Source organism: Staurois parvus, unplaced genomic scaffold, assembly GCF_062004578.1.
Source record: "Staurois parvus isolate SC_StPar_1 unplaced genomic scaffold, SC_StPar_1.0 ptg000636l, whole genome shotgun sequence".
Taxonomy (NCBI): Eukaryota; Metazoa; Chordata; class Amphibia; order Anura; family Ranidae; genus Staurois; species Staurois parvus.
In genome coordinates, this window is record NW_028318432.1 from 9,145,582 (window position 1) to 9,158,065 (window position 12,484).

At 37.1% G+C, this 12,484-nt stretch overlaps 1 protein-coding gene across 1 annotated transcript in view; it reads left to right on the forward strand.

Moving 5' to 3' along the window:
- The window catches only part of MYO3A (myosin IIIA), a 159,503-nt gene that overhangs the window by 82,366 nt on the left and 64,653 nt on the right, over window positions 1–12,484 (forward strand). The window contains exons 19-22 of the mRNA XM_089693783.1: window positions 2,719–2,872; window positions 4,555–4,643; window positions 8,889–9,018; window positions 10,342–10,421. Of these exons, the coding sequence (XP_089549909.1) occupies window positions 2,719–2,872; window positions 4,555–4,643; window positions 8,889–9,018; window positions 10,342–10,421 (453 nt within the window). The remainder of the gene's footprint in view (window positions 1–2,718; window positions 2,873–4,554; window positions 4,644–8,888; window positions 9,019–10,341; window positions 10,422–12,484) is intronic.

The window sequence follows — 12,484 nt, forward strand, 5'->3', positions numbered from 1 at the left end:
ACATATTTCATCTATTCATAGAAATATATACATCGATCAGCCATGTTGTCTCTGAAGTTGATGTGTTGAAAGCAAAAAACTGGGTATCGCAGTTTGTTGTGTATGGGGCTGTGTAGCAGCAGACTGGTCAGGGTGCCCATGCTAACCCATATCCACAGCCAAAAGTGCCTACAATGGGAATGTGAACATCAGAACTGGACCACGGATCAATGGAAGAAGGTGGCTTGGTCTGATAAAACACATTTTCTTTGACATTATGTGGATGGCCGAGTACGTGTGCATCACTTACCTGGGGTAGAAATGGTACCAAAATGCACTATGGAAAGAAAGTAAGCTGGGAAAGCCAGTGTGATGTTTTGGGCAATGTCCTGCTGGAAAACACTGGGTCCTGCCATTCATGCAGATGCTACTTGACACAAACCACCTTGCTACACATTGTTGCTGACAAAGTATACCCCATCATGGTAACAGATTCCCAGAAGGCAGTGGCCTCTTTCAGTAGGATAATGCACCCTGCCAAGCTGCAAAAATGGATCAAGAATGGTTTGAGGAACACAACAGTTCAAGGTGTTGACTTTGCCTCCAAATTCTCCAGATCTCAATCCAATGAGCATCTGTGGGATATGCTGTAAAAACAAATCTGATCCATGGAGGTCCCATCTTGCAACTTACAGAATTAAAAGGATCTGAACAAAGGAGAATACATTGCTCCATGTCCACCAGCCACACACTGCAGCAACAGCACTGAACAGATGCTGGCCCAGCTCACAGCTGATAATGAAGGAAAAAGGAAGTCAAGACAGCCATACTACTATAGAAATCACCTGTATTTAGAAAATTGGCAAACAGAGTAAAAGCAGCAAGGAGATAGCAGCAGAGGAGCAGGGTGACCCACTGACATGTTTCGTGCTACACTAGTGCTTACTCATAGCAGTCTGTGTAGCACAAAATATGTCAGTGGGTCACCCTGCTCCTCCCCTGCTATTTCCTTGATGCTTTTAACCTATTCGGCGATTTTCGAAATTAAGGTGATTTCTTGTACTTTTCCTTCATTAAAAGGATCTGCTACGGACGTCTTAGTGCCAGATACCACACCATATCTTCAGAGACCTAGATCCATGGCGTGATGGATCAGGGCTGTTTTGGTGGTAAAGGGGAATATACTCAATATTAGGTGGGTGGTCATAATGTTATGGCTGATCGGTAGATATTATTATTATTACAAACAATCATTAACTATATGATGATGATAATAATAATAATTGTATTATGTAACAAAATTCAACTATTATTACTATTGCTGATTTTAAATGAAAATACTTACTTGCTGGGATTTATCCACATATATGTGATAAATATGTGATATGTTTTTGAAGTAATTCTTTTGTTCTCAACCCCAACTGCTTGCAAATGAGCTCCACCAAAGTGGGATATAAACGGTTTCATAGCTAATGTAGTGTGACGCTGTTCTCCTCCTAACTCAGATGTACAGTATCTGGACAACCACATTGCTGTGTGCTGCTTACATTAAACACTGCTAGGCATGCAGGGGAAGGCATTTACAATGCAAATCATTCTGATTGTATTTGCATTTGCATTGCACGCAACTATGTGTAATTGATGTGACCTTAGCAATTTTTTCTGATGGGTCAATTAGAGAAATATGTTTGCCTCTTGTACGTGCAAATTGTGTATGAATCATTGATGTAATTATAGTATTTCTAGCCTTTTGATAAATAATTTTATGACATTCATGTTTAAATCAGATTCATAACCTTCTTGGTGGTGCTATACTATTTCAGATCTCAGAGAGATTCATGTATGAAAGGCATCCCAATAGAATGATTATTTATTAATAAAAGAAACTTGGGCTATTCATAGGATCCAGTGAAATTGTTCCTTCCATTTTGGCTGTATTTTTAAGTGACAATGACAGGAGGAGCTTAGTAGCTGTGGCACCCAGAACACAGTATTAAAGGGAAGCTGCTGCTGCAGTTTTTAAAGTAAATTTAAACTCAGTTGTTACGATCTCCCATAATTTTTGACTTTACCTCAGAAGTTATTTCAATACATTAGACCCTGTTTCAAATTATTATGCCATTATTCTTTTTTTTTAAAAGAAACATTTTTATTTTGCAGTAAAAAGAACATTACAGCCACATTGCAAAAAACAGTGAAACACACAATGTGATAGTAAACCAAAGAATAGGTCCATGAGCAGAGATAGCAAAAAAACATGTTCGGCAGCACATAACCCAAAGAGTGTACCAGAGATCAATATATAGCACAATAAACATCCAGAGTTATAATAACCATACATTTTGACAACCCACCAACAGAAGGAATTTGACTCCATCATAGTACGGTAGTAAGGTGTGATCAATTCCACCCGCTGATGGTGTCGCATTAAAATCTAAGATCATGAGTGGGAACTCTCATTCCTGCTTCACAATAAGTGAACAGGGCCTTGAAAAGGAATTCCAGGTATGGATATTTTTACATTGTTGCATTGGTCCACCTATGTGTGTATAGCTGCATATGGCATTTTTTTTGCAAAGCATGTCTATGGGCAAAAATACACTGCAGTTGTGGTGCCCAGGTGGCACAATAACAGCTGTAATTTAGTCTGTATGCCCATGCACCTTAAATACGGCCATGCACAAGAGCCCTAAATGAGCTTGTCAATATGAACATCATTCATTTCTATCTTTTTTTAAGAATGAATATTTAAATGAAGATGTTGATGCAAGAGTAATTGAGTATGACGACAACAGGCCCCTCCTGGACATGTTCTTACAGAAGCCAATGGGGCTACTTTCTCTTCTGGATGAAGAGATTAGATTTCCCAGAGCAACTGATCAGACACTTGTAGGTAGGTATTTACTGACAGTGGTAGCCCTTCTCATATGAGAGGAAAAGATGTTTTCCCACAGTATATGATGTAATCTGTATTTTAAAATACTTTATTAAATATCTAATTGTTTTTCAGAATAAACAACAAATGACAGGACAAAGCTATCTATTTTTCATTTGTTATACATTAAAAAAAAACACAAAATGTCATGATAGTCACCTTTGGTCATCTTAATGACCCACATTTCCCCCAGCAGTCAAGAGAGTAAGCCGATGAGAAATTAGATCATTTATATGGTATTATTTGGAGTAGCTTCCAGTGGCTGGTATATTGGTAGACTTTACCGGACATTTGGGTCAACTTTTTTTTCCATTGGTCCTCTTGGAAGAATGTTCCTTTTCTGTTTTTTTTCTATTTAACAGTCGTGGGTGTTTTGTATTGTTTTGTTTTGTGTATTGAAATATGTTTTGTTGTCCATCTCTTCATAAAATAAATTCCTTTACATGTATAGGGTGGATTTTCTGAGAGTTGCAAGATTGTCAAGTCTTTATAGAAGTCACTAGAAATAGGACATTTTTAACAAAGAAAATGGGTTAGAGAATGGATATTCCCTTATTGGGATATTGAATTTTTGGGATATCAGAATAAATTGGATAAGGCTATTTTGCAATTGTTGCTCATAGATTTAGTAATCACAAACTCCTTGCATGTTGAAATGTTAATGCCTGAAGTTGTCCAAATTTCTTAATGGGTTTTTCATTTGTTATGTAGTAGGGTAATGGTAGTGATATAGTCATATTTGTTACAGGCATTTATAGTAGCATAAATAGTGTGTTATTTAGTAGTGTAGGGGATCCACTTAGTTTGAATGCAAGCAGTACATTTTGGAGATGATGACCATGTAGATTGTGTTTAATTGCTGCCCATAGTTTATCTAGGGGATGGTCTTGACCAATACCAGATTTGGTAAAGTAAGGATAATAATGTTTAATATCAGGGAGGGCCATAGTGTTGACAATTTTAAGTTTGGTAAATAAATTAAAACTGCATCTGAGTTTTTTTTTGTGCCAGATTATTTGGTAACGTGCTTTTGTAGATTTTGGTGCTAATGCAAAACACATGTAACACTTTTGGGAGTATCAACATTTTAAATGGTGCCAGCCTACCTGCTGTAGATATTTAAAATAACATTTTTTTAAGTTCCAAGAGTAGATTTATTATGACATTTTTACAGTTGAGATAATTTAGCTTGGATATTTTGGCAGATATTTGGATGCCCATATAAATTATTTGACAAACAAATGTATGGGAAGTGTGTTTAGAGTAGATGATTTAGAATGTGAAAACTAAAACTGAAGAGTTCAAACCTGGTGCAACTCTGTGTAGAAACCAGTCAGTTTCCATGTTTTATTGCCAAGGCTTAATTGAACAAGCTAAAGTTAGAAGCTGACTGGTTATCATGCACAGCTGCCCCAGATTCTGAGTGTAGTAGTTTTAGTAAATCTACCCCTATGCATAGTCCTAAGATCTGGGGTTCCGCTCTAAACTTACAATTGGTAAATATGTTGCTCCAGTTGGTTTCATTGCCTAAATATTGCAAACAATTGTACAATACAGTAAAAATAATAGGCAAAGTTTAAATTACTACACTAACTATGAATTCAAAAATCTAAGTATGACTTAGGTTACATGTTTTTTAGAAAAGTTTGAAGATAACCTCAAATCAAAGTATTTCTGGAGACCAAAGAGAGTTGACCTAACATTTGGGATTCATCACTATGCAGGGAAGGTAAGAGGTTATTACTAATTATTTTATAAAGGCAGCATATTTATAAATCTCAACATAAATTTTGTAAATCTACAATAAACCTGAAGTAGTGTACACTGTATGTATACCCTGACAGTGAACTTTTCCTATGTGGCCCTTTTTCCTCTGTTAAATATACCATTGAACGTGTTTTAGTGAGAAAGGGCCGCAATTCTCCTGGTTTTAAAGATTCTGAGATACCGTGTATTTTGATGTTGTTACGCCTGGAACGGTCTTCAAGGTCAGCTAATTTAGCTGTAATGCAGTCTACCTCATCTTCTTTGTCATTGTGTGAATCTACCAGTTCATTGAAAGTGGTGGCAAATTCCCCCATCTTATGTTCAATGTGGCTGACTCTATCACCCATCTCTTGTATATCAGATCTAAACTGCTTCATATATGTCACCATATCAGATTGCATGGAGCTTCTCAAAGACACAAGCATGTCTTTAAGTGTTCTATCCAACACAGGTTGATCAGCAGTGGGGAACATGAGTATTGAGTCAGGAAGTTCTCTTGTGTCATTGAGAGAATGATCAGAGACACTCACCTTTTTGGCTGCAGCATGTGTATGTGACAGTCTCTGATTGGATTTTACTGGGCTGCCTATCATAGAGGGAGATCGAGCCTGTGATCTCTGCAGCTGGGGTTGGGATCGCTGTCTTGTTAAACACAGACCTCCTTCAGAGCCTTCATGGGAAGAATAACTTCTAGAAGAGGAAGGAGAGCCTCCTCTGCTGCCACCGCCATCTTGGTCATGCTGCTTGTTAGAGAGAGGAAATAAATTGGCAAGTTTGCCTGGTTTCGCATGATTTTTTCTTTTTTTATTTGCTCTCATAATGTTTTGGGGGTGAGTGGGAAGGAATTTTCCCGTTTTGGAGGTTGTGTGCCACTTGTAGAAGCTCCGGTGGGTCTCTTTTGTGAGGAGCTGTTCTCTTATGCAGCCATCTTGCTCATCATATGGCCAAGCCCCCCCCCCCCATTGAATGTGTTTTGTTCTATCTGTTCAAAAAGTACCATAATACCCAATGACACTCCCAGAAATGTAATGATCTCATAAGATCCTGTACATTTTTCTGGGTTGCACTTAGAGGCTCAAACAATGTTATTACATATGAAATACTGTACCTAGATTAAGTTCAAAAAGAGGCTACCTGAAATGTTATTACCCCTGTCTAGTTTACCTCCCAACAATGTGATTATTATTAAATTATTATTATTCAGAACTTATATAGCAGCAACTGTTAAGGCATTTCAGTTACATTGTACAATATAATCCAATACAGCAGTATCCAGAGGGCTTTGCTCATGAGAGCTTACAATCTAAACATGGAGGAAAAGGATAAAAGAGGTAACAACTCTGAAGAAAGTCAAATTTCAGTTGTAAAGTAGAGTGATAGACTCTCCCTACAGAGATACGTTTTCAAGGATCGCCTGAAAATGGATTGAGTAGGAGAAAGCCAGATGGACTGGGGTAGGGATTTCCAGAGGATTGGCGAGGCTCTGGAGAATTCCTGAATATGAGCATGAGAGGAGATCACAAAGAGACTAGACAGCAGGAGATTTTAGGAGGAGCAAAGAAAATGATTTAAGTGATTTTTTGGATATGGAAAAAAGGACAGTGGGAGATATTATTCGGTCCTAACATGCAACCCCTCCTAGTTTGACAATAAATAAAGAAAAGTTAGGAGGGGATTTTCACCCTAGGACAGAAAGCATGTTACTGACAGAATCATCAAGGGAAAAAAACATGAAATTAAATTAAACCAAGTCCAACCACCACAATTTAGGATTGATAAGCAATACAGTGTATGCTACATTTTTGTTCTTGGATTGAGATGTACTTTAACTGGTTACAAAGCAAGTTAGCTGTGAAAAACCCCATAGTTCTGTCTAGGCATATGCACTTTAAGGCATGTGTAAAGTCTTTAAAAGGTTATAACATCTCTTCATGAATATATTCTAATAACATTTATGGTATATTGTGCTTTAGGTTCAGTGTCTCTTTAGTCATTTAGAATTTGTGTTACAGCTTCACTTTATGACATAGTCCCTACTGCCTAGAAAGAAACAACTGTTTAGAAACTACTCTGTAGAACCTAATTATTCAAATCAGTTTATTTTTAAGTACTGCAACAGGGACAAATAAAAACCCTGTCTGTGCATTTGCCAACATTCAGTTGGAGATTTCATTTAAGTGTTTGAAGATGAGTGCAGCTTATTTTAGATATTTGTTAAAATGTGAGTTCTTGATATCATTAAAAAATATTTTATGCAAAACTGTATAGCTGATCAGATGAAAAAATACAAATGAAAGTTGTCTTGTCCTGTATAAATCTACAAAGAGCATACTCTTGTGTGATTTACTACTTGAGGTAATGAATGCATAACTGATAAAATCTTTTAAAGTGTTTGGGCTTTATTTTGGTGAATATTGATTGCTTCATTTTATATCAAGATTAAAAAGGTAACAACATGCTCATTTTTTTAATTAACTTTTGTAGTCTATTTTGTTTTAATATATGACTTAAAATTGCAAATAGAAATTAGAAATAAAATGGATGACTTCTTTGAATTTAAGTAGTAAAAAGGGGCAAAGAGCAGCGGGGAAGTGCATACTGATACCAGCCATTTCGGAATCTGATAAGAATAAAGAAACTCAATTCTAGTGATTGTTTCTATGGGTTATTGATGTTGCACATCATCATTGCTCTTTACACTTTATAGTTGGTAAAATTTATGGCCTATCAATAGCGAAGAGCAGATAGCATTATCTTCTTTCACCAATAAATATGTCCCTAATTCTTTACCAATATTACTCAGCAGTTATTCTCCACATCATGACCTACATTATAAAGCGTATTCATAAATGGGAATAGAATAGGCTTGTCCAACCTGTGACCCATGGACCTCACGCTGCCCAAGACTGCCATGAATGCGGTCCAACAAAAAATCATAAACTTACCTAAACATTTTAATGTAAATATGCATTTACACTTAGTCAACACATGTAGCCAAAAACATTTGACAGTGTCTCTTTACTGGACATTTATACGTTTTATCTTCCCAAAGAAAGATCTCCCACTCTTCACAATCACTCCTTATTCGTGTCATCAGTTTATGGCAGCACCTATATTTGTGAGAAACTATTTTCGAGGATGAAGCACACGAAAGGCAATGAAATCATTGAGAATTGCTACTACATCCATGGAACAAGATATTTATGTGTTAATTTACCAAAAACAATGTCAAATATTACACTAGTTTTATGTTGCCCTCTTTTACTGTCAGTATAAAACATATTACGAAAAAATGACGTTTTATTACACAGATGTGGCCCAGAAAAGTTAAAAGGTTGGACACCCCTGCTATAGAGCCTATATCATGGATTTCTCTCTACTTGCTGTGTAATTAGTAGAGAGGTCAGTCACATGACTGTTATAGCTCACGGAACTAAGCTCTCCTTACCCTTTTTTTCTGCCCCCCCAGCAAGGAGCTGCATAGTCGCCACTGCAGAAGTCTCCCAGCTGGACTTTTTTTCTTCTGTGTATACACAAAAGGATCTTTTATCATTCCTTTAGATAGAAGGTCTATTATGTGTATCAGTGGTGGATAATCTATCGCTATAAATGAATAAAGTTCACCGAAGTTTGTGTGGAAGAAAAGATTTTGAAGAGTAAAAGAGAATCGCCTGTATTTAGTATATTTTGCCACTTTAAATAAAAAACTAAAAATCCTTACCCTTGAAACTAATTGTAATAGAATACCATTAAAAATGCCGTAGTGTGTTTTCCTTGACTGATATTCCACACTCTTTAAATTAATTTATTACAAAATATTAAATAAAATGATGTGCAGCCAAAGACATTGGCCAGACTTAAGTCAAACCTTAAATTTTATTTAAATAATAATGACTCCTAACTCTGCCATCTAAAGATTTCCAATATGGAACTCCAGACACTTTCATAACAATAAAAAGTAGTCAGAGAGCATAGTGGCCACAGTGGGAGATATAACTGTCATTCTCCATTGAATTTGGTGTCAAACATTTTTAATTTGACTACATTTTCAGATATAAATCAGAGCTAGAGAAAAGTGATAATAAAGCCTTCCTCACAGTGAATGACTCTTCATTGATGCAGCAAATTGCTTAAGGAACTGAAATATCTTCTGTTGCTTTAATCAGCTGTTCTGTTCTTGCTTTAAAACAATGTATTTTACGTAAAGGTTCTCTACAATGCCGGCGGCTTTCTGGAAAAAAACCGAGACACTTTACCTGCAGATATTGTGCTTCTTCTGAGGTCATCTGAGAACAACCTTATCCGTATATTGGTAACTAATCCACTAACAAAAACAGGTATGGCTCCTGCCTTACTGCTGCATTTCACTGTGCTGGAAGTTCATTTTTTATCTTTGACTTTTTATTTCTTGCTTGCTGGTGTGACCACCTGTTCATAGTCCATGGGATAAAAAGTATTTGTAATAATGACCCTGTTCTGAGCAGCACATAATATGTCAGCAGATCACTATATGATATTAGAGAAGATGCATTAGGCCTTCTGAAATCTTTAGCTTTTGACAAAATGGTAATGACTTCAGTCAATGTAGGAATGCTCTTGCTTGTAATGTCTGTTGTTTTAAAGCTGTCTATTTTTTCCGCAATGTCTGTGTACAGGTGGCCTCACATTGAACATGTCACTCCTTAGAAAAATCTTTATTTCAGGTCTGTAGTCTGGCAGTCCATGCTAATAGTGGAACCCCCTGTGATGCATTTCGCTCTGATTCGGCTTAATCGTAGAGTTTATTTTTTTGTTTTTGTTTTAGTTTTGGGAGGGTGGGGGGTAATGGGGACATATTTATGTAAAATAATACACAATTTTTCACCCTTTGTCTAGATTCAGTATTGGTAAAAACTGATTTACTAATCAGGTGAAAAGACAAATTGATGTTTCTGTTGTCCCAAAAATATATTGTTTGACGTGACCAATCTGTAGGAAATTGTACAATTCCTCAATCATGATCACTTGGATTCCTAAATCATGTGATTCTTTACAACTCAGATTAATTCACAGGCAAATATTTACAGATTCCCCTAAATCAATCATCAGTATCCAGCAACAAGGTTCCTCTAGTGATCTTCTCATCTCGCTGCTTTCATTGTTGTTTCCTGTCAAATTCTAAGGCTGTATTCACACTTGAGCTTTGGTTGTTTTGCAAGATTTTGTTGGCATTTTAAAAGGCTTTTTGTGCATTTTTGCAGGTGTCTAAGGCTTGAGCATTTTTCTTTTAAATTATTTTTAACCAAAAGAAAATTAGTCACTAGGGAAAAACATGTGATATGTGTGTTTTTGCACATTTTTTCATTCATGAGTACTTGCTTTTCAGGCACTCCTATTCAAGTCTATTGGGGTCAAAAAAGCTTGATGATTCTAGGCCAAAAGAAACTCATGGGTTTTTTTTATCTACAAGCTTCAAGCGACACTCAAGTGTGAACAGCTACAACTGAAAACCATGAGATTTTGAACATTAAGCTTTTTGGAGCTTTGAGCTACAAATGCTCAGGTGTGAATGTAAAAGTTGGAAGGTGAAAGAAGGAAATAACCATGCAAGTATCTGAAAATCAGAAGGTTGCAGATGGCTAATATGAAGATATAAGAGGTGTTTTATTTTTATCTCACAGGTAATCTTGCACATACCAAAACAAAGTCAAAAATGAATTCACAGTCATGGTCCAAGAGGAAAACGTCCAGTCGTAGTAAGGTAGAGAAAAAATACAAACATTAAGTTCTTGGCTAGAAATATAGTACACTGATGTTGTCATGAAAGTACATCTTCACATGTGTGTTTTTGTTTTATCAAGCTGGATATCTTAATGTTGTACAATACTTATTACTTCAGTGAGGTAATCACATACATTCATGTGTGTCTGTCAGCTTGGCTTTGCTATATAGATTAACCGATCACATGGAATTAAATATTATATATTGCTGTTATGGGATTGGAGATTAAAATGCAAATATTAGACAAGTTCACAAAAGAAGATTTCACTGCAATGTAAAGCTGGTTGTAGACATTAGAGGGCAATCAGACATGGAGACATCAATATGAGCACCTACAGGCTAAACTGACCTCAGAAGGCAACCAAGCTTACAGTTAAATTCCATAGGGAGGGGATGGGGTAGATCTGGAAGCAAATATAGGCATGGGCCTATTGTTAATAAAAAGGGGAAAAGCCTCCTGCGCTCAAGTCTAATAAACTAAAATAGGCTGCTGCACCTGCACCTTATTACCTAAAGTGGAAAAGCTTAAAATAAACAACCAATAAGTGTAGCGCTCTGTGACAACAAACTAAAATACTCAACGTAGGGTATTAATGTGACAAATGGTGAAACAAACAGTGAAAACTTCTCAATAAAAGTAAGTAATAAATATATATGTTGCAGCAGTGCAATAACACATTAATATATATATAGTGAAAAAATGATATTGAGCCCCCAATGGGAGATATAACCTACATAAACAGTGACAACGTGGTGCTCTGTGTCAACACACTCAAATCAATACAAATGTATGAACCACTAAAACCATGATAAATACAAAAAAGTGAATAAAATGAGTGAATGCCTCACTCAGAAATATATTATATATATAACAATACGTGCCACCAGTGTCCACAACAATAAATTATAAACATGCAGGTGAATCTTGTGCGTTGTAGGCTCTGGTGATGACTCCACACACAGCTAGATTGGCTCCTCACCTCCTTACTGTGCCTAAAAGGGCCTATGGGCCTTTTGGATCACCCCTGGATCCTCCTGCATTAAAGTGTATCCTCCAGAAAATATCCTTAAATGGCTCTTATTCAGTAGTATTATCAGCTCCCACGTAATCCACAAAGGGAAAAACCTCCATAGTGTATTACCATTTATTTATTCAGTAGTTTAAAATGTAATCAGAACACTCACATGGTGGGTCATCTTGTACACAGCATTAGAACCTCATGTATAGGTGTACTTGCAGGGGTTCTTTTGAGAGTCCAAAGATGGCGTCCGCGCTGGAAATGACGTCACCTATGCGTTGCGTCACTGCTCACGTGATGAAGTCAAACTTTCACTTTTTAATACTTGGTTGCAAATCCTTTGCAGTCAATTACAGCCTGAAGTCTGGAACGCATTGACATCACCAGATGCTGGGTTTCATCCCTGGTGATGCTCTGCCAGGCCTCTACTGCAACTGTCTTCAGTTCCTGCTTGTTCTTGGGGCATTTTCCCTTCAGTTTTGTCTTCAGCAAGTGAAATGCATGCTCAATCGGATTCAGGTCAGGTGATTGACTTGGCCATTGCATAACATTCCACTTCTTTCCCTTAAAAAACTCTTTGGTTGCTTTTGTAGTATGCTTTGGGTCATTGTCCATCTGCACTGTGAAACGGCGTCCAATGAGTTCTGAAGCATTTGGCTGAAAATGAGCAGATAATATTGCCCGAAACACTTCAGAATTCATCCTGCTGCTTTTGTCAGCAGTCACATCATCAATAAATACAAGAGAACCAGTTCCATTGGCAGCCATACATGCCCACGCCATGACACTACCACCACCATGCTTCACAGATGAGGTGGTATGCTTAGGATCATGAGCAGTTCCTTTCCTTCTCCATACCCTTCTCTTCCCATCACTCTGGTACAAGTTGATCTTGGTCTCATCTGTCCATAGGATGTTGTTCCAGAACTGTGAGGGCTTTTTTAGATGTCGTTTGGCAAACTCTACTCTGGCCTTCCTGTTTTTGAGGCTCACCAATGGTTTACATCTTGTGGTGAACCCTCTG